This window comes from Talaromyces marneffei, chromosome 1 (genome assembly GCF_009556855.1).
Source record: "Talaromyces marneffei chromosome 1, complete sequence".
In the NCBI taxonomy this organism is placed as follows: domain Eukaryota; kingdom Fungi; phylum Ascomycota; class Eurotiomycetes; order Eurotiales; family Trichocomaceae; genus Talaromyces; species Talaromyces marneffei.
The window spans coordinates 2432226-2454083 of NC_072348.1; the positions used below are offsets into that span (position 1 = coordinate 2432226).

The 21858-nt window shown below is 47.4% G+C and overlaps 8 protein-coding genes across 8 annotated transcripts; 2 read left to right on the forward strand and 6 right to left on the reverse strand.

The window, feature by feature from the left end:
- Window positions 1–68: 68 nt before the first annotated feature.
- EYB26_000898 (uncharacterized protein) lies at window positions 69–2236 on the reverse strand (the record flags this gene model as incomplete). Its single annotated transcript, XM_054260212.1, has 2 exons — window positions 69–2099; window positions 2186–2236. The coding sequence occupies 2 exons, from the start codon at window positions 2234–2236 to the stop codon at window positions 69–71; spliced, it is 2082 nt and encodes a 693-aa protein (XP_054116187.1).
- A 358-nt stretch (window positions 2237–2594) lies between these two features.
- Window positions 2595–3941, reverse strand: EYB26_000899 (uncharacterized protein; the record flags this gene model as incomplete). Its single annotated transcript, XM_054260213.1, has 1 exon — window positions 2595–3941. One exon carries the CDS (start codon window positions 3939–3941, stop codon window positions 2595–2597), a length of 1347 nt encoding a protein of 448 aa, XP_054116188.1.
- A 446-nt stretch (window positions 3942–4387) lies between these two features.
- EYB26_000900 (uncharacterized protein) lies at window positions 4388–5633 on the forward strand (the record flags this gene model as incomplete). Its single annotated transcript, XM_054260214.1, has 2 exons — window positions 4388–5291; window positions 5359–5633. The coding sequence occupies 2 exons, from the start codon at window positions 4388–4390 to the stop codon at window positions 5631–5633; spliced, it is 1179 nt and encodes a 392-aa protein (XP_054116189.1).
- Window positions 5634–6373: 740 nt separating this feature from the next.
- EYB26_000901 (uncharacterized protein) lies at window positions 6374–8663 on the reverse strand (the record flags this gene model as incomplete). Its single annotated transcript, XM_054260215.1, has 6 exons — window positions 6374–6463; window positions 6525–7610; window positions 7658–8026; window positions 8092–8123; window positions 8191–8416; window positions 8469–8663. 6 exons carry the CDS (start codon window positions 8661–8663, stop codon window positions 6374–6376), a joined length of 1998 nt encoding a protein of 665 aa, XP_054116190.1.
- Window positions 8664–9862: 1199 nt separating this feature from the next.
- Window positions 9863–10912, reverse strand: EYB26_000902 (uncharacterized protein; the record flags this gene model as incomplete). The annotated part of the gene is made up of 2 exons (XM_054260216.1): window positions 9863–9985; window positions 10046–10912. 2 exons carry the CDS (start codon window positions 10910–10912, stop codon window positions 9863–9865), a joined length of 990 nt encoding a protein of 329 aa, XP_054116191.1.
- A 473-nt stretch (window positions 10913–11385) lies between these two features.
- EYB26_000903 (uncharacterized protein) lies at window positions 11386–14244 on the reverse strand (the record flags this gene model as incomplete). The annotated part of the gene is made up of 5 exons (XM_054260217.1): window positions 11386–12484; window positions 12554–13736; window positions 13831–13928; window positions 13984–14117; window positions 14191–14244. 5 exons carry the CDS (start codon window positions 14242–14244, stop codon window positions 11386–11388), a joined length of 2568 nt encoding a protein of 855 aa, XP_054116192.1.
- A 3168-nt stretch (window positions 14245–17412) lies between these two features.
- On the forward strand, window positions 17413–19191 carry EYB26_000904 (uncharacterized protein; the record flags this gene model as incomplete). The annotated part of the gene is made up of 4 exons (XM_054260218.1): window positions 17413–17609; window positions 17673–18182; window positions 18242–18900; window positions 18959–19191. The coding sequence occupies 4 exons, from the start codon at window positions 17413–17415 to the stop codon at window positions 19189–19191; spliced, it is 1599 nt and encodes a 532-aa protein (XP_054116193.1).
- A 1307-nt stretch (window positions 19192–20498) lies between these two features.
- Window positions 20499–21582, reverse strand: EYB26_000905 (uncharacterized protein; the record flags this gene model as incomplete). The annotated part of the gene is made up of 2 exons (XM_054260219.1): window positions 20499–21491; window positions 21553–21582. The coding sequence occupies 2 exons, from the start codon at window positions 21580–21582 to the stop codon at window positions 20499–20501; spliced, it is 1023 nt and encodes a 340-aa protein (XP_054116194.1).
- Window positions 21583–21858: the final 276 nt, after the last annotated feature.

Below are 21858 nucleotides of genomic sequence, written 5' to 3' on the forward strand. Positions count from 1 at the left end.
ATGGTCGTGATTTGTCTGATAAGCAAGGATTGAAATGGACTCTTCCAAAACCCGCGCTAGTCGATCCTTTATGAACGCGATTTGGGCTTGGACAACATGTTCAAGCGGCTCAAGCTAAGAACACCCTTCTTGGATGCAGTGCTGGGAGTACCAACTCGGCTGCGGTTTCCTGTCATGCGCCCAGGAGTAATGATGGGGCGGTTCTTGATGGGACTAGGGCTGACTGGATTCAACTTCACGGGGCTGGCCTTCAAACGTTTGGCATTGCGTTGATGGTCAGCAGAATTTCCAGCAGGTGGGATGTTCTCAGTGTCTTCGTCATCGCTCATGTCTGCACGCTGGCGCTTCTTGTTCTTGATACCATGAGGCACTGCAAGTAGACTGGCTGACGGACTCTTTGCCTTCAGAGGTGAAGATGTCGTCTTCAGCATCGCAGACGATTTAATATCGGGCCTTTTGCTGTGCTCCTCACGTGAACGCTTCTCGTTCGATATACCATGAGGCACTGTTGGCATTTTAGGGAAAGGACTGGCTATAGAAGGAGCCGAGAAAGTCGGTTTAAAAGCTGGAGAGGAGAATTTCGCGGCTTGTTCTTTCTCACTGTCATGCTTGCACTCTTTATTCGAAAGTCCATGGGGTATAGCCGGGATCGTCGCAAGAGGACTACTGAGAGCAGCGGAAGTTGATTCACGAACACGTCGGATGGTAGGCGTATCGATGACTTCCATATCCGGTGTCATCGTTTCTGGGAGAGTTGGATACACAATATCGGACATGGAGGCAGCGGCAGCTTCGGGTGCGAACTCAATTGCTGTTGATGTAGCAAGAACCGACTCACGGCGCGACTTTGTGCTTGATGTAAATTCAACACGTTTCTTGGGAGAAGGCGTTTGTTCGATACCGCTAAAATTTGCCGTCGGAAGATCCTTCAAGTTGATGTCAGGATTGAAATTTGGAGCTGTAATATGCGTTCCTGCGGCAATCTTTGTAGGGTCATTAGAAAAAAGCGGCTGACGACGTCTCAAGATTGACTTCAAATTTCCAAGACTTGGCAGCGATTTCTTGAGTCTGGGGTTGAAGTCGGTCTTTGGGGTTTGGGGTACAACTTGACGGGATGCTGAAGAATCGGCTAGGGAAGGGATCATGGAGGTCTTCACAGGCCGTGCCGATGCAAAACGAGCGGCCGAGGACCTCGTAGGAGTCATCAAAGAGCTGCTACGGAAGGTCGATCTGCTAGGCTGAGGAATGGCCGTTTTTCGTGGAGTACCAATATTTCCTATCTGACGGGTGGTGGAAGTCGTCTGAATTTCGGTACGCTTCACGCGTTTAGCTCCAACGAGAGGAGACTTTGAAGGTGAAGGTTTGGTCTCTGGCTCGTCAAGCAATGCCTTCGAGCTCTTTCGCTTCAGTGACTTGGTGACAGGAGTGAAACGACCTGGCTGGGCTCTAAAAGCAGAGGGATGGCCAGCAATTGAGTCCATCTTCTTGAACTCTGCCATATGAGCGTCGCTGTAGCGTCCTACCTTGCCCTTGGGCTTGGCAATTTTCCTTCCCTCTCGTGTCTGCTCGCCGGCTTCTGCCTTTCGCTGCTGTTCGCCTCGCTCGAGTATCATCTGTGCCTTGATTCTAGCAACATCATCACGAACGCTCTCCATCAGTTTTCTTGCCTCTTCACTGAGTTGGGCATCGTCGCTCGAAAATTTAAACCCGAACCTGGATGGTGTGCCCAGGTTGCTTGGGGGTGAAGATAGAACTTTCGAGGGTGTGTTGGAGGCTACGGTCTCTTTGATGACATTTCCACTGGAGTCGCGTCTAACGGGCTGAAAGCCAAGAATAAGGCCAGAGTCTGCTTTTTTGGTTGTGCTCTTTTGTGCTTTGCTAGGGTGCATTTCTTCACGAGGTGGACGTGCACTACCGACAGTCGATGGTGTTTTGATGGATTGTTTTCCATTGGGCGACAGTATGGCTTTTTTCATCGAAGACAAGCTCTTCGGGGTGGTGATTGTTTTGGCGTCAGTGTCATTAGTTCTTGTCTCGTCATTTTCCACGACAGGCGCGAGTTTTGCGGGGGTAGTGGTGGGGACAGCTGGGAACTGGTCCTGTATATCGTATATGTCATCAGTATCAGACGTGCAAAAAGAAAAAAAAAAATCAAGAATGTTGAAGAACTGGTGGGTTAATATACCTCAGTGACCGGGGTGTTGCCTCTCAGGCGCGCTGAGCGACGCGGTGCCATTCTGACCTCGAGGAATGGCTCGAGTGATTGTGTTGTTCGGACGGCAAAATGGTCAGGTTTCGGGTATATCTCAAAGATTTTCTGTCTGATGAATTGCCAAAATAGTTGATTGAAGTGGATGATGGTCTGAATTATCGAGGGGAAGCGCGATGAGAAGGAGGGAGCGGTGACGTTGCTCGGTTGCTCCTTGCAGCACAACCAAAACAAATAAAAGATGCGCTAATATATTTTCGGTTTAGGTTCATTTTCTACCTAACAATCTTTATTTCTACTTCAACACTCTTCTAAACAAAATACACTAATCTAATTGAATGTGCTTATTTCTCTTTCCTACAGCTGTGCCATTTGCCTTGTTCGACTACATTCCAAACGGATACGTCTCTTCTTTACCCAGAGCTGTCCGAGGCTGTACTCTTTCAAGAGGGTTCACAGCTGAGCTTCGATCGAACCAGACATACGCATCTAGCTGATTATGTAGATAGGCCTGCGAATAATGCGAAACTCGCTCCGTGTCTGGGCGATAAATGACGCCTATGAAACGCTCTAGCTTTGGTGGCTCCTGAGCAAAAGCCTCCCGGAGTTGCGAGCCAGCGAAATCTGGACGCAAGTCGAGGAGGAAGTTCGGAATACCAGTGCTATGTGCAACGTATTCCCAGCTGTCTGTTCGTGATGGATTGACGCGCATTACTTCCATGTCCTCATCCCATTCATGCGCTGCCGCCACGGTTCCCGTGTGCGTACCACATCCTATGATAGCCACATTATCGCGGCCATATCGCTCTCGGCAGAGTTGACCAATGTTGATCTCTTTGCGTCGTTGACCCATACTGGTGAAGCGGGCATCTCCAACGTGCGAGTTGTGCGCCCACACTATGGCCTTGCTCCTGGGAGGCTTGAACTGGAACATTCGGTCCAAAGTGTCGAACATGTGCGTGTCACGTAGTGTCCACGAGCTCGCCGAGCTATAATACATGGCTTTGTAGTATTTTTCTGCGTCACGCACCACGTGAGCGTTCTGCTCAGCACTATGGAAGGATTCGCCATCATGTTCAGATGCGCTATACTCCAATCGCTTCTGAAGGAGATCCTTGAGCATCTGGACAACCTTGCTCTCACAGTTCTCCATTCCTTGCAATGCCGCGAGTCCGTAGGAAGCCGGATCTTCAACCCATGGATTTAGACAGCCATATCGTTTACGGGCGTTCTTGCCAAGTTCCCGATCAACCCGATCGAGATAGTCAACAACAGCCTTGACCGATTCCCCCATGCTATAGAGATCTAACCCATAGAACCCAGCTCTTTCCTCGGGTCGAACCTTGGCATTTCTGTCGCGCATCCATTCAACGAGATCTTGCATTTCACGATTTCTCCACATCCATGTTGGAAACCGCTTGAATGGCTCGATCTTGCTTCTACCTCCAATTCGCCCTTTAGGTCCAGGACGGAGACGTACATAGCGGTCGATAGCTTCAGCATCGGGCCAATCGGCCTCGAGCGCAATCATGTTGAAGCCATGAAATTCGACCAGATGTTTTGTAATTTCTGCTCGAGCACTGTAGAACTCGGATGTACCATGGCTACCATCGCCTAGAAGAACGACTTTATAGTTGCGGAATGTGTCAAACATCTGGCCAAACAATGGATCTCTAATATCAGGCAACGGCTTGGCCGCTGCCTGCACCAGTTGAGTTAGTTGTCCTGGCATTTTGACGACCAACAAGATTTGCGATAATGCATGTCAAGTAGAATTGAGGTGAAAGAGAAATAGTTTCCTGTGATATTTTCCCTTTCGTTAGGTTAAGCTTCTGGCTGGCATTTCCGTATCATTTGCCTCAGCGTCTTCAAATCCGGCCACTCACGGGGGAGCATGAGATCATCCGTCCGTCAAAGTGCCACAACTGCCACCACTCAAATGCCACAGACGGACAATCATTATGACTTCAATAACGAAATACAATTCCTTTACTTTGTCTCTTTCAGTTGTATGTGTGCTGATGCTCAATAAGCACAACTAAGGTATGCAAGCCTGACGACCGAATGCTGAGGCGCAAGATAGTTCCGGCCGTGAAGAAAACAGTATCTCGGATATCTGTTAATATTGAATACGCCAAAACAGCATTGAATTCCAAGTTTACCAGTAGATCATACAGCATGGAAGCATTAGCAGCAACGCGACTCGACCGATTCGAGAAATCGATGGAGTCGCTTTATGGCAGCTTCTCCAACATCAAAGATCCAGAAAAATGGACACCGCCGCCCAACTCTGGTGGTCATCACGGTCGATATCTCTGGACTGATGCTTTTGGCGTTGTCAATTTCTTGACTCTGCATCAGGAACATTCAAAAATAGCTGCAGCTGCAGGTTCTGCATCAGCTTCGGGATCAAGTCCCGGACCTGGGATCAACATCGCAGATAAATACTTGATTCTTGCTCGTCGTCTAGTTGAAACTGTGCATGATATACTCGGACGCACCAGGGATGGCAAGGCACGGCTACCTGGCGCCACGGACGAGAATCCTTTAGGGGGAGGTTTACGTATCGGCAAATTAGATGAAACCGGAGTTGATGGTGATGGGCAATACCATCATTATCTGACCATCTGGATGTTTGCGCTCAATCGTATGTCGCTAGCTACAGGAGATCCGACTTATAACAGACAGGCAGTCGCCCTGGCACAAGCAATACATCCACGATTTTTCGTCAATAGAACCTCAACTCGGCCACGCATGGTGTGGAAAATGAGTATGGATTTGGCAACACCGCTCGTTCCTTCAGAGGGAAATCTAGATCCCATCGATGGCTACGTCGTATATCGGCTACTGCAAGCATCAGCTATGGCAATGATTAGTTGCGGTAGTGGTAATATGGGCAGTGACAAGGGTAAGGTGCTAGATGAAGAAATTGCGGATTATAAGCGAGTCATGGAACGAAAAGGCGAGCATTTCGTATCCGCTGATACTTTAGACTTGGGCATGACCTTGTGGACATGTCACTGGTTCTCGGATCGGGAGAAATGGGCTTCAAAGTTGGCTGAAAGATGTTTCCAGCAAATATGTATTTACCCCTGTGTCCCTTTTCTTTCATCTTCTGTGAAGATATACCCGCTAAAACAAACAAACAGATGAACTCTTCGAAATAGACCGCTACCTAGCACGCAATATCAAATATCGCCTCGCCTTCCGCGAATTCGGCACCTGTCTAGGCATTGGCTGTCACTATGGGAAATCAGCAGATGCAGAACGATCCATTGATCTTAGGACATATTCAGACTCTATCATTGAATCTTGGGAGCCGTACATGGCGCTATCGCTGCGGGGTGATGGCGATTTATTGGCGGATGATTTGCGACCTATTACTAGGGTTATGTATTCTTCGGCTTTAATTCCCGGTGGTTAGTATTCCCTTTCACTGTCATGAATATGGTCCCTTCTACAGTGAGATCGGACTGGGTGTAGAAGAATGTTGATGAGATGTTAGCTTTTCGAACTGGATACCTTGGGCCGGAGCCCAAAACAATTCCATAGGATGAATGTTGATGTCTTGAAGGTGCAAGTTCAGTTCTTGTCCTATATTTATGACTAATGAAATCAATGAAATTCCATCCAAAAGTTTACTCCCTATTTCAATCTCGGGTTTTATCTATACTCGTAACACCAGAATACAAGGCTTGCCCGTTGCTTGAGGAATAATATTAAGCACCCAGACGTTGACCGGCAGATATCTGATCGGGATACTGACTACTAGCACCACAAATAATACTCGTCGTTTCGTCCTCAGAGTATTCTGGCAGATATGTAGATGCAAGTTTCCGCTATCTCCGTCGGATTTTAGACCTGGCTAGCTCCACTTCTCGGAGTTTAGGGCTACGTATGGTATTGGTATGTATTGTGTCATCTTACATATAAAACAGGCCCAGGAGACTTCGGGCGTTCATCCAAATATAGAGCCTAACATTCTTGTAGCAAGCCATACATTATGTGGCGACTGAGAGACTCTATAATGAATGATAAATCGCCTCAGAAAAGCGGCCATCTAGGTGAGAATACCTCCGAGCACTGCAGATAATTTAGATTTTCGAGTATGTATTCAATCACAATAATATTATATCCTAGATATATGTAGTGTTTTACTTCACCTTAACCCTTTCGACCTGGGTCTAGTGCCCATAATGTCGATACTGGATCGCTAAAGTCTATTGGTGCAGCGAACTGTTGCCACGTTGGGGACTACAGCGAAAAGATGTTAGATAGAGGCTCTTTATATGTGACAGGTATTGGGGAATCGTACAGGATCTTGTTGGTTGGAGTGCTGTGCGTTGGAAACACTGAACCCGGGCAGCATTGAAAGTGTAGAACCATACCCTATGGACAGTAGGTCCCTTGGCACGTATTGCTGAGGTGGAGGGAGTGCCATCGTACCGGCATTAATTGCAGCCCCTGGATACATCTGTGTCAAGTTCGTCATGACCCCTGCTTCTGGTAAATGCATAGAAGGAGGTGCTGGATAAATGCGTGACTGAGCCTCCTGCATGCTGTCGTTTGGATATCGCAATTTCTTGAGTAGCATACCAAGGACGTCAGATGCTTTGTAAGCTTCGATACTTTCGTCACGCATTGAGCTCCATATAGCCGCACTCTGGTCCAGCGATTTGATCATTTCGGCTTTCGTGGGACCAGTGACAGGGAAAGGAAACGGGTCCCGACCTCGATCAAGAGACAGTTCCGTGCAGAGAATTGTGGCTGCAAGTAAGTAGTCGTGAGTTATCAGGGAATTTACGTATCTTGTTAGACTTCTCGTCTGTCCTTCGGCTCTGAACTCTTGGTGTTGGATGGCCTGCAGGCTCAGTAAAGCCATGGCGGACTCAAGACACGCGCGCCGGGAGTTACGAAACCGAGTATCCATTCGAGCGGCTTCCAAGAAGCGGCTGTGAACCACACATAGCGCCCTATGGTGAATGCTCACAAGTGCAAATCGAGCATAAATCAAGGACATAGGATCATGTTGCTGATCGGCCATGGATCGTAGTCGGAGGTGGTCAGGGGCCTTGGAGTAGGCCTCCCGAATGCTGCGATCGATCTCTAATACCTTTTCATATGGAGGAGGTGTATCCTCTCGATTGAGTTCTTTCAAAGCACGAGCCAAGCCTAGAGCTAACTGAGCTTTGCAGATGAGATATGAGATTTGAGTTGGTTCTGAATCTGAAAGTGGAGCAGGAAGTTCGACGCAATGCGGCCCGAAGCTTTCGTCATAGATATTTCGTGGTAGAATTTTGTCAAGAGACTCAATCTTGACCATGGGAGGAAACCCTTGTTGGAATGAAAAGAAGATGTCCGCCTGCCAGATAAATATCCATACTCGGCGCCGCATTTCTGCCTACTCGAATTAGAAATAATCAATTTCAGCAAGATATTTCCACCTACCTGAAATGGACTGAGTGACGGTAGACGGTCTGGATCTCGATGGTATCCCATTCGCATAGCTAGGCGGATGATGGTAGCGAGTAGAACCCAAGCACTAGAGTTGGAATCTCTAACACTTGAATACTCTCCAAATAGATGAAGAACCAATGTTTCTATCAAAAATTCGTGTGATTTGGTGTAGTCGGCAAGCAATATGCAATCTGCTACTCGTGTACGATAGGAGCTACTCAAATCTTGTGATTTTCCTTCAAACTCCAATGGCTCATCTCCATCACGATGCCATGTGAGGGCCGCGATGCGCATCATGGCGAATAGTTGGGCGATCCATACAAGAGGGGTTCTACTGGGATCTTCCCAGTGTTCAGTGTACTAACTCAGGAGTTAGCCTCACAGTCGATCCATTAGGGCGAGAAAAATATGGGAAGCATGCCCACCTGTTTTTGGAAGGTAGGCTGGTGAATAAAATCTAATGTGTGTCAGTCCGCTTCAATTGACACTCTCATACGATTCAATTCTCCTGATCGTCTACTTACAAAGCGCGGGATCTAAAGTCTTAAAGTATCGTTCCATTAGCATATCGCATGTATATCGGGAGGGAATGTGTGCGAGAATTTCCCCGTGACCCAGTAGTTGTGATGTCCCGAAAAGTAGAGTTGGGCCGGGATCGTCTGGTGTCCGTTTCAGCAGCTGGGAGATTTTATACGACTGGTCCTCGTATTGTTTTTGCTGCGTCTTAAGATAGCCTCGCACCTCGTGGATCTACCTCTTACTTAGTATATAGAGAAGAAATCCGAAAAAGGTATTGTCTAACCTCATTCAACAAGGAAGCCCAATGAGCGTCTCCGACAGTGTAAGGGCTACCATAGTCGGCATCAAGTCTTAACATTCGACCTTTCATGGAGTCAATGGGTCTTGGATTTGATGGGATATCTTCTCGTCGAGTTTCATATGGTGCAGTCTGGACATTTTGCTGCGGCGCCGCTGGAGCTTCCTTTTGACTCATCATGGTTACGACCAATTGTTCCAGCCGATCTATCCGATTTTGTACACTGCTAGAACTGCTATTCGAGGACGGCCAATGTCTTTGTAGTCCCGCCCTGCGGTATTGATAAGAGCACGACATCATGTCTCCTCGGCGAACGCAAGATTCACAAACCGGCAACGCCTGATCACATCGCTGCCTGTCGACGGTTAGCGATTTTATTCTTTCTGTGACGAGTATGAACCTACTTTCGCTGCCTGCAGGGGTCACATGAGACTGGCTTCCGGTTCCTTTTTTTGATACCAGTCCCTGATTTGGGGACTTCGTTGTAGCCCGGAGAGTCCATTGAAGTTATCTAAAGTGCAAGGCCGTCGTCTTGCGGTATCGATACCAATATGTATAAGTAGAGAGGAAGACAAGTAGCTAACGTAAACGTCAGTGATTCATGAAAATGTAGAATAAAAGGAACATACTTGAGCTTAATGTATCTAAGTCGGGGCAATTGGAAGTTATAAATTGTTCTGATAGTGTCTGCCCTTCAGATGGATTTAACAGGAAAGCCTAAATTAAACCCGAGCGTTTCACCTACCGTATACGGTGTGTAATAATACGAGGCTATCTGGCGCTATTTTGATAGTAACTGAGTATTTCAGGAAGCGTACTAGCTCAACTGCCTGGAAATATTGAGAAATACTCAGTTCGTCTAAGATAGGAGCCATATTACATATTGCATCCCTTATGATTTGGTAGTACGTATTCTTACGCACAATGGCATGATCTGAGGTGATTTTAGGGTTTGGCTCCGCTCCAGCCCTATGATCATTACTTAGCCAAAAGGAGAGCAGGAGACTTAGAATTTCTCAGCCAACTTCGGACCTTTCTAGAAATTGATTCTTGTATTCGATACCTGGGCGGGTGCAGCTATGCTTTTGGAGGGTCCGAGGCTCGCAAAGTATTGCAGGCTCTATGGACATGTAATAACGTCGAAAACGACTTGTAGTGTAAGTAGGTTACTTATTGGTGCTATTGAGCATATTTGTCAAGCTGAATCAAACTGATTGAGAGGGTACTTGATATACATACAAATATGGTATACATGCATTCCATGACCCTTCCAGTTTAGCAGATATGTACATTGAGATATAAAATACGCCGTTAGATTAATATGCAGCCAAAAACAAAAATGCTTGGACAAATGCTCTATCATCAGATTGTAATTTTGCTTATTCTATCCGCACGGCCGGCTCATACCCAGGGATACCGATTATATCCGCCCAAGACGGGAGGTTTCGAGGGAGAAAGTATGTAATATACACAACGGAGACGGATATCAGAAGGCCGGATAGCTAAAGAAATAGGTGGTGATTAGCCCAAATGCATATATGAGTGTAGAACGAGATAATTACCTTCTCCAACAAGGTATGAAACCATATCGCAGTCATAAAGAGCATCCACCAGCTCAATCCAATAACGATCCAGACGAATTTGGTAGAATATTTCGAAATCGGATCGCCTGCTGCCGTATTTTCCCCATCGGAGCCATCTTTATCATGAACTTGACCACTCTCCGATGTATTCGATCCTGATGAGGGCGACGTCCCCAAAGCCTCCAGAGCCAAACTTGCACTTCCCAAAACCAGCATGAAGACGTGGCCGCTTACATCATGCCCGCCCCTCCACAATCCGCCAGAAGCTTTACAAGCAGCCGCCGTAAGAATAACCTTGACCCCTTCCCAGGTATCATCCGGTATCACGGCAGGTAGCCGCTCACATTTCCCCCCGGTAATCACGAACATGCGATCGATAATCGCAGGACCAAAGAACCACTGCGTCGTCAGAAACCATGCAGACGTCACAATCGTATAGCGCAAAAACGCCCGCACCGATCTTTTCCCGCGCAGATTTCCTGGCACTCGAGTGTAGTACGGTCGCGTAAGAAGCAAAGCCAGGAACGCAGCTGTGATCCACACCCATCCGATCTTGACAAAGTATAGATTGAAAATGTTATTTTTGCGTGCGAAATAATTGACGGGGTTCGGCTGGTGTTCGGTTGGGACGTTGACGTCCGTTGCTATGGTCGGGGTTAAGGGACCGGCGGATCCAAAGTTTTGCGATGAGCGCGCCGTCGGAGAGATTACTGAGTATATCGATCCGATGAGTAGAGTGAGAGGGTATATAGCTAGGATGGTCACGGGAGGATGTATCCTTGCATTCGTGTTGCCTTTGTTTTGTGATGGGGAGCCACTGCGCGGATAGGCCGTGGATGTTGCCATGATGAGAGAAAAAGAGGGTAAAAGATTTAAAAACAACACTCGGTCATCAAAACAGAAATTCCCAAGAGTGAGTGTTAGCAAGGTGTGCTGAATAAAGACATGGATCTTATTCAAAAAGATCAAGAGGTATAGTATAATGTGCAGGTTGTTAAGTGAGAGTCGAATAGTCAAATTGTTCAAGGTCAAGCCAACTAGACAGATCCGTCCATGAATGACGTCGGCTGTTGATTTCCTCGGCTTCAGTCATGTGATACCTACCTACTACCGTCTCTCCCCAACGTCTATTTTTTTTTTCCATAAATTGTCATGTTCGATTATTTAAAAGAGGGCTTTTTATTAATATTAGAGGGTGCTATGTATATACTCGATACACAAGGTCCTCCAGATCATTTACAACTTTCCTTGCTCAAACAAAGGCTCGAAGCCTAGGTATCCAAAATTTATACAAGAAAAGAACAATCATACTCAGACCACTACTTTCTAATGTCGAGAGCCAACGTCTGCTGGAGAGGCAAGTTGCGAGATGAGTTGCCAACATAAACAGTCTTGGGGTATTTTGTGACAACCCAGTTCTGGCTGACAGTGTCCCAGTTAGACACATCTCGTCGGGTCAAAACGGTTGTCCACAGGGCCTCCCCGCCAGGGTCGAGAGAAATACGGCCAAAACTCCGAAGCACCTTGGGTGCATCAGAGGGACCACCGAGAGAGACATATAGTTGGGGCACTTCGATACCATTGACGCTTCCGGTGTTTTTGATGGTCACACTGATTTCGGCAACGGGGTCGTATAGACCAGGGTTACCACCAGGAGCACCACCAGCGGGGTTGACTGGTTGCGGTGATCCGTCTTGAGCGCCATCAGGCACATACTTGGAAGTAGGCCAGCCGTAATTTGGATCCCCAGAGGCAGCCCTGAGATCAGTGGTGTTGAGCCAGGGGTAAATGAATGCTTGAATCCGTTTAATGTAGTTAGGGAAAAGGTAGGCCGTGGCGTCCAGAACCTTGCCTAGCACAGGTGCTGGTCTGCTCTGGCCCCTGGCTGGTTTGTATGGAGGAGCAGCCAGAGGAGTCACCTTGAGGTTTGAGAATGAGAAAGTGGTATAGCTGAGACCATAGCCAAACTCGTAAGTGGGAGTAATGTTGTATTTATCAAAGTGTCGATAATCAATAAAGATACCCTCTTTGAAGTCCTGCTGGGGAGCACCATCTCCATTGTTGGGCTCGTATATGACATCAACTCCCCAGTCAGAACGATTTTTGCCCCAAGTGAAAGGAGACTTGCCTCCAGGGTTGACTTTGCCATAAAGAACATCGACCAAGGCGTTGCCGCTCTGCTCTCCAGGCAAACCCGCCCATAAAACAGCACTAATGTTAGGATGGTTCACCCAGTCCTCAACGAGGACGGGCCCAACAGTATGAAGGACGACCACGGTGTTGTTGCAGTTTCCTGCGACAGCTGAAATCATAGCTTCACCGTTCTGCCACAGGGTCAAGTTCTTGCGGTCCCCCGCATTGCCGTCCACGGTAATGTATCCTTCTCCGGAGTCTGCATTAGCAAACACAAGGCAAACACTACATGTATTAAAAAAGTCAGTCATCTGAAAACCCACAAGTTCGTCTGAATCGGCCCATAGCACTTACGAAGCTTGAGAGGCCACGGTCATGGCCGTGGTAATGGCTCCACTGTTGGTAATAGCAGTAAACGTACCACCGTTCTGCAAGACTTCGGCTTGGATAGCTTGTTCAGGGGTGACCAAATAAGGGAAGTTGGCAGTACCACTGCCCCATCCCATAGCCAAGGTACCTTGGTCACAACCGCGGTCAGGGCAGCCATTGACCCCATCGGGATTGGAGCCTGCATCTTCACCAAATACTGCAACAAACTTCTCTCTACCAGTCAATGGAAGAGCGCCACCAACATTCTTGAGGAGTACAATGCTGGCACTGCCGATTGCACGAACGACCTTAGAGTGGTCGCTACGCACATCAACGTGCTGGTTGATTTCCTTATAGCCCTCACCAGCGTAGTAGTATTCATTTCCATAGGTATCCAAAGTCCAGCTAGCAAAGTTGATGGGAACCTGAGTACGGTCGCGACCAACCTTGTAGTAAGCGGACATGATACGAACAGCCATGTCGTCAATACGCCATTCGGGAACAGTACCATTGAGAACGGCAACCGTCAAGTTAGTACCCCAGAAAGCAGTTCCGCTGTTAAAACCCACATCACCAGGCATATCCATGTCAGCTCCGGCAAGAGCATCGCCGACACCAGAGTGTTGAGCACTCCAATCAGTCATGACAAAACCTTGAAAGTCGAGCTCACCCTTGAGGAGGTGGTTCAAAGTATAGCTATTGCCGCAAGCATAACTGTTGTTCACTTGATTGTAAGAACACATGACGGAGCCGACGCCTGCCCTGACCGCATCGGCAAACGGCCACAGGTACAACTCGTGCAAAGTAGCGTCATCGATGTTGGAGCTGATGGCATCAGCAACGGTGTAGTTTCCTTGAGAGCCCTGACGGAAGTGTTCTTGTTCGTTGCCAATATAGTGCTTCGCGCAAGCAATCACACCGGTATCCTGCATTCCTTTAATAGTACTGGCCATCATCTGACCAGTCAACACAGGGTCTGGCGCGAAACCTTCCCAGTTACGCCCACCTTCCGGTACCCTTCCCAGCGGGCCTGCAACTGGGCCGAGTTGCACATCCACACCTTTCCCACGGTGTTCCTGGGCCATAGCTACACCGCGCATGTAGGCAAGTTCGAGATCCCAGGTAGCGGCGACATTGACACCAGCAGGGAAGGCAGTATTAAAATCAGCTAGAAAAAGCAGAACAGTCAACTATCTTTACTCTCATTTTTCGACAAAAAGGATAGGGTGGGGTAAAAGCAAGAGTTTGAGGGTGCAACATACTGTCTCTCACACCAAGTGGTGAATCCTGCATGCAGAGACTGCGGAACCCCAAACGGGGAATACTTCCTGTGTTTCCAACGCATTGTCCCCCCTGCCATCTACCGATTGTCAGTCCCAGTGTCTTTAATATTTTCTCAATGGCTCTCGACGTACCCAACACCAGTCGTCAGGTTGACTTTTTCGTCCAAGGTCAATTTCGAGACGAATTCGACAGCCCTTTGATGAGCGCCAGCCCAGTCGCCGGCGCCGCTGGCCCAGGGAGCAGGGTAAGCAGGAGGAGAGTATGCCTGATGCAGAAATTCAACGGTTAGTTCAGGTCACAATGTTGGACGGTCGAATGAATTGATTAAGAGCACTCACCTTGCCCTCGGCGACTGCTGCAGCAGCAAGAGAAATTAACCAGCTGTTCCGCATTGTGATCATCTGGAGATGACAAATGGCTCGACAGCGGTAGAACGAGCAACTGGGGATAAGAGAACCTCAACAACTAGCTGTCAAATGAGGGGGTATCAATGCATTTTATATGTAACAAACAGGGAAGGGGGTCAAAAAACATGAAGAATACAGGCAGTGGATAGTAGACTAGACAGTGCAGTGCACGATGGGCAGGCGCCACTCTGCATACAAAGCAGAGCTCCAGCCTCTGGGTAAGGCAGGAGCAAAGCATCTGACTCGGCAATTGCTTGAGGTCAGGCAGGAGCACTGCGCAGGCGGCTTGCCGGGAGGATCAAGTTGGACAAGATGATCAGCAACGCCATTGATACGAAAATTACAATACTGACCGGCTGGTTTCCGAGCAAAGTGGAGCTGTATAAACGAGTTGTATGGTAATGGTGGTGTAATAGAACTACAGTCGTACCAATCTTCGGCCGGACTATTCTTTCAGTTTACGTACTCAATCTATTGACCGATCGTTGCGGGCCGGGCATATTTTGGCTGTTTATAGTTTGGGATGAGAATGTCAGCTTTTAGCATGTACTTTCGGAAGATGCATCAAATCGCGATGCGATGCGTAACCATCCGTTTCTTCCCCAGATGTTGGCCCCAGCTAGCAGCTACTTGGCATACATAGTATATCGGGGTACGCAGTAAGCTGCTGTAACCGTAATCCGAGGTAGTAATCTAAGCCCTTCGAGGGTCGCAAACGTTAGTCTTAGACACTCGTAGCCCACATACTACGTACGGGAGTTGAAGTACGTATATTTTCAACATGTGACGTGTCTGAGAGGTCCATACTACGTAGTACCGAATTTTCAACTCACGTGTTTCTTCTTCTTGTGGATTGTTCTACGCACAGAGTACGCACAGAGTATGACCCACATCAAAGGGCTATGGCCTTCGGTGCCAGTGGGAAATTGTAAATATCCGTGTCGGGAATTTGACTCAACATCACAGATTGTATCCCGTGGATCCCATATTTGGATCGTCCACGTAAAGTTCAGGGCCGAAACTTTGATTTACATTACACATTCTCCTCAGGTCAAAGTGACTTTTTGAAGCTATTCGGTTATTTTCTGCCAATTTATCAAGCACACTGTAGCACAAAGGAGTTCGTTCTCCTTCTCTGTATCGCGGAAACAAATAATACGGAGTCCGCACATTCTTTCCGTGCTAACCGTTTCCTTGCGTACCCAGATTATGCACCAGTCCAGTCGAGCTCCGGATGGGGGCCCCGGACGCTAGTTGCAGTCTCCCTGTTTAGCCTAGTTTTCTTCGACTCCTTTGCGAACAGACAACTTCAATAAGTTCACTGTCCAGGGAGGGGTTTTGTCGATTCACATGAATCGCCACTCGAGATCCGAGAACAATGAGGGGTATTGACTTGGCGTGTATGTGTGAGGTTCAAGTGACCAGGCGAGAATTTCATATTCGACGCTTTGCCATGGAGTACGTACTTGGTTGCTTCTCCACATACTCCTGTTCTACTATGGGTACTTCCCGCGGGGTGATCGACGACACGACCTGCCTGATCAGGCATCTAGCTTGGTCTCCTGCCTTAAAACAGAAACTCCTCTTTCAACCAGCTTAAACGTTTATCCCCCGACTGTCCTGGACTTTTTCCGATTTTTTTCTTCTGTGTGCGTCCGATCCATGAGGTGAGCAGCAAAAGTTTCACGCCCGGCGGGGTCTAGAAAATTCTTGACATGATCCTTTCTTGTCTTTTAAGTTTAAGGACGGTGTAGCTATGTCGCACGGATACTTATTACTTAGTGCGCTCGCGTCTGGAAGGTTGCTAATGAATGAAGGGGCATTCGGAACGTAGCATGGTATACACAGGTCTACATAGACCTGACATACGACGCCCACAATACTGGAAATTTCTCAGCAGTTACTCCGTAACTAGTTACATAAATTACTTCGTACCTATTAGACCTATAATAAGTTAGCCGAGATGCCGATCACTACTCCGATTTGGTAGACAGAAAGCGACGCGACTTATAGTTCGCAAGGGGTAAGGGCGACGACAATCCATTCGAACGGGCGAAGTCCCACGAAAAAAATTTAAGCCCACGAATTCCTGGAATTTTTAGAGCATGGTTACCTTGTGGCTCTCGATCTTTGAATATTTTTAGTTCTTCACTGAGGACGCGTGCCACTTTATCCTCTGCAGAGAAGTATCACGTGACTTCCAACACCCAAATCCTTCCCGATTAGGCAATAACAGACCAAACAAGGGCGCAACGCTTAGCTGCGTCTCTTCTGGCACACGTGTCGGAATTTGTCCGTGAAACAGCGCAATCTGCCGCTTGGCTAGTTTAAATCAGGGAGTTCGGGTCGAGCCCAAGATGATAGCACACCAACAAGGACCTACTACGTACCTGCTATGTATTGGGAATACGAGATGGAATTAGGGTCTAGACGGGGCTGAAAGAAGGATCATTTCCATGAGCCATGGCAATGAAAATTCGTGCTTTGCTTTATTGTCCGTCTTGATCACAAAGTCTTCGACTATGATCTGATATAGAGAAACTTGCGTTCTGCAAAGCGTGCATAAGGTTTAACCATCTACCGGTACCTAACCCGATAACCTTAAAGAAAAACCCTAACGCCGAGCGTCAGCACAACTGCAGCCCTGACGCTTATTTTCCTCACAGCTCGCCGTCTTATATATCCAGCCCTCGAAGGCGCCCACGTGGATAACCTTATGGCTCCGATTCCAGCTTCGGGGCGTTTGAACTAGTCCCCTATCCCTATACATCAAGAGCAATATACCCAAGACCTGCACCAACGGCCCGACATTCACCTGAACATCTTCAAAATAGGCAAGGAACCAACTTTTATGTAACAGTTGCGTGCTATCACTGTTAAGATATGACCTCCTCAACCCTTAGAACTTATGTTGTTGTTCCACCCCATCCTATTATAACTGAGAATTGGGTGGCGGGAAGACGATGAAGCGAGTATTTACCTAATATTATCATCACGATATGCACCTTGACAAGGGCGTAAGTGGATCTTGATTCGATTCTTCACGGGCTCGTACATATTTAGTCACCTTCTCTCCGTAGCCCTAAGAAAAAAACATGGGTATCGTTGTAAAACGTTCTCTTGTTCAGTTTGTTTGCGGCGAAAATCGCAAGCATGTCTGCGGAAAAGGCATCAGATAATAGTTTAACAATGGATTCAACAGAGCCCAAGTCCGACTCTTCGCCTTCATCTGCCCAATTGGCGGACGAGGATTCTGCTATTCGTCACTTTTATGGAAGTGCGATATCCCAATCCTACCATCTCAAGTCGGAGTTGGTTGCAGAGCATTTGGCCAAGATTGGAATGGGAAAGTGAGTACCTTCATCCCCACCCTAATTCTTTGTCATTGGGAAGATACGAAGCTAACTGTTCAGATTCCAATACCTCCTTTTTATTGTCACCGGCTTTGGCTGGATAGTGGACAACTTCTGGTCCCAAGGCATCTCCGCCGTCCGACCCCCCGTTGCAAATGAATTCACCAAAATCTCGCGCCTCAGTTTCAGTTCAGTCGCTTACTACGTTGGTCTAATCATTGGTGCAACCTTTTGGGGCACAACAGCCGATATCATCGGACGCAAACCCGCTTTTAACACAACCATCTTCCTCGGCGGTATCTTTGCATGTGCCGTAGCCGGATCTCAAAATTTCGTGACGTTTTGCGCTCTGTGGGCGGTGATTGGTACCGCTGCTGGTGGTAATGTGCCCGTTGACAGTATCATTTTTCTCGAGTTCATTCCGAAGGATTATCAATGGCTGCTTGTAGGGTTGTCTGCATGGTGGAATCTGGGGCAGTTGATTGTGTCGCTTCTGGCTTGGGTGTTTTTGGCCAATTATGCGTGTGACGGTGATGAGGCTCCTTGTCCAAGGTTGGATAACATGGGATGGTGAGTTTTTTTTCTCTCCATACAACGTAGGAGGTTTTCTCTTTCTGATTTTCATCAAGGAGATACATCATGATCACCCTCGGCACAATGGCTATTGCCTTTGGCCTGATCCGGATATTCATCTTCAAAATCCCCGAATCCCCTCGCTATTTACTCTCCAAAGGCCGAGACGCAGAAGCCGTCGAAGCAGTCAACTATATTGCTCGTTACAATGGAATGCCCGAAACCTTGACCCTCGCAATGCTAGAAGATATTGATCGACAAGTCAACGCCAAAACCTCTCCAATAGAAACGAAACAATCCTTAACAGACATTCTAAAAGAAAGCTTCAGTGACTTTACCGCCGACAAATACCGTAAACTCTTCAAGGGACATACCATGTCACAACACAGCATTGTCATATTCCTAATTTGGCTGACCGTCGGGATCGGATACCCCTTATACTTTGCGTTTATCACTTCATACCTCGAGACGAAGTCATCTTATCAGACCGATTCGTCGCTCAGTTATACCTATAAGATTTATTGCATTGTCTCGGCTGTGGGAATTATTGGTCCCATCGCCGCTGCATTCCTGGTTGAGTCTCGTCTCGGTAGGCGATGGATGATGGGTTTGTCTGCTGTATTGACGGGTGTTTTCCTCTTTGCGTATACAGCAGCCAAAACCCAGGAAGCTGATGTTGGCTTTCAGTGCGCAACCGGAATTTTGGGTAATTTCGGTAAGTAAATCCCTTGTTTTTTCTTTGAAGTGGATAATGTCTGTCTGACAAACCATAGAATATGCGGTCATGTTTGCCTTCACTCCAGAATCATTCCCCGGCCCTGTACGTGGAACTGGAACAGGGGTAGCTGCGACTCTGCAGCGTACAGGTGGCTTAGTGGCATCGCTTATTTCGACTTATGGCGGTTACACTGTGACGCCTATCTATGTCAGTGCTGCTTTGTGGATAGTCGTTGGAGTATTGTGTTTCGGGTTGCCGTATGAGACCCATGGTCATGTTTCTATCTAAATTTTAGTCTATCAGTTTGTCCAATTCATCATGGGTGAGGGCCTGGAAGACAAAATCAGTGGAATACTCACAGGAACTCCCAATATGGGGATATTATCTATTTATAAAAAGATATCATTGAGAAAACTAATATGTACCTAGATATCGTTGATAGAAATGACATCTGGAAGTTGTACATATAATACCTAATTTTGACATAGAATTTCTGGTTTTTAAAAAGAAGATAAATAAGACATCATTCTAGAAGCCAGTCAACGGTTTGTCGTTGTTCTGGTCATTTTGTCTTTGGTGGTTGTTGTTGAAACCAAGAAGGTGCAACAATGTGATATCTATCTTCGTAGAGACTGATTTTTGATGTTAGATATCGAATGTCTGTATGAAATGTTAAGGGTACTCTTCAGAATTAGAACGTAATCCCCTTGTATGCATGCATTTCGCTCGTCTTCTCGATTTACTTGCCTCTTTCGGTAATTATTCCTTCCGAGGGGAAGCCCTATACGCGCCCTGTTATAGACTTGCCACGGACCTGCTGTAGACCTGCTATAGAAGCAACACGTGGTTGGCCGAGTGGTCATTGATTCGATAGGTACCAGCGAATGCATAGTGAACATTTAGATACATGGTCCAAAAATCAAGATGAAGACGTTCGGATGAGGATCGGTATAGATGGGCCGCACATGCATGGTGACTTCGTATAACGAAGAGCTGACTGACTTGTGTTACGTAACTTTAATGATGAAAACCCGAATTTAAATTGAGTCATTGGTGTACAAGATCATTTTATATATCTCTAGTATGTGCCCTCTATGGCAACCCATCAGACATCTAGATTGTCTCTTGCAATAGAGCGAGAATTCCAAGACTTAGGCCGGTACTGATGCTCGTGACAATGAGTAGTCAAATACCCCAAGCTATCGTAACTCTAGCCACTTTGAAGGCTCGCTCGTTGTTCAGACGTATCCCATTGACGAATCCAGCACTTCGAGCTCTATGTAAGGTATAGCCCACCACCAACAATCCCGAGTGGGTTAGAAGGTGGTAATTTGAGTGCAATGCATGCGCTACAAGAGATATCGGAAGAAGTTCGCTTCGAGCTGTTCGGAGTCCTTAATTGCGTGATCCTGATTGTTTCCTCTCTCGACGAATGAGAGATCCTCATGAAAATCGTATAACGAACTGTGGTTTTTTGAGATTATGACCTGCCGCGCCCTGGCAGATTGAATCTAGGCCCGATGTTGCCGACACTTGGCGAGCAAGTCAAAACGTCCTGACCAAATGTGATTCAGTGCGCATCAGGCGTAACTAGCTCAAGTACCACCTGACATAGGCGCATCTCCACTAATCTCATCCAAAACCTCGAATAGCACGTTGTTTTGCACCCGACAACCGGCACCATCGCCATTACGAAATCCAGCCGAAAGCCGCTGCTTAATGAGATTGAGATCCACGCCTTTCGTATTATATTGATCGATCAAATCCTGGGCAACTTCGCAGAGAGTGGTATTCATGGGAGTATTTACCTTTGGCCACTGGGACGTCGACTCTGGTCCGCAATCACAAAGTGATGCAATTGACGGTAGCTTGATGTTTTTCTGTTGTTGGATCGTCACAGGGTCCGCAGGAACCACCACGGGTGGCTCTAGCGGTTTGGGCGTAGGGTTGTCCACACACTCGGAGGCCTGAGTACAAGAGATATTGTTATTGCAGACTATCTCAAAGTTTGTTGAAGAAGTTGGCGTGTATGACTCCTCAACCCTTTGCGCAGTGGGAGCGTACTGGCTCGGCGGTGCACAAGTCTTCCTCTTATTGCAGCCCGCATTAATACTTGTCGACGAAGCCGGAGTACAGCATTTGTCAGGTTTCTTTACAGCGATAGGATAATGGCTCGCAGGCGCAGACGGGACATTGCTATTGCAGGCTGTAGCGACACTTGTTGACGAAATTGGCGTATATGGCTCGTCGGCCTTGATCGTAGGGACACTGCACTGGCTTGAAGTAGAATGCGGCGATATGGGCGCCTTGAGTCGAGGAATTGCTATTTTCTCCGAGACGGTAGGCTGTGATACGTCTTTCAAAAAGTCCTCCACAATACCAGGGGCGAGCCCTGCTCGTTGTAATAGCTCACGTAGTTTTGTGTTTTCGGCTTCTAATTTCTGAAGTGCAATCAAGTGCTCGATTTCTCTTTGCTGAGCTTGCGCCTTGTATACAGCGACTTTCTGCTCGAGTTCTTCGATGTACTGTTGTCTTCGGGCACGGCTTTTGCGTTGATTCTCTCGCACTCTGGCGAGGCGATTCAGCCTCTGCAGGCATGTCAGTCCATTTTCGAGCGTGTCAAACTGGACCAAAAAGAGAGATATTCACCTCATTCGCATCCTCATACTTGCAGCTCATTTTAAGGGCCCTAGCATACGTTCCTGAGTCGGTTGTTGATTAAGGAGAGAAGAACGTCGTTGGCTTTGACTTTTGCTCGTCATGTTGGACCTGGAAGGACCCCATCGGTCTGTTGACCAATAAGCCAATAAGAGCCGCGATATTCCCCATGCTCTCCCGCCCATTGCGCTAGTCCTGTTTCGGCGCGAGACTGTGGTGGTCACGTGTCTCAACCTGGCCAGTGCTTTGTTGCGATACGAGACTCTCCTTTTCTCTCTTTGTCCTCCAACATGCTGT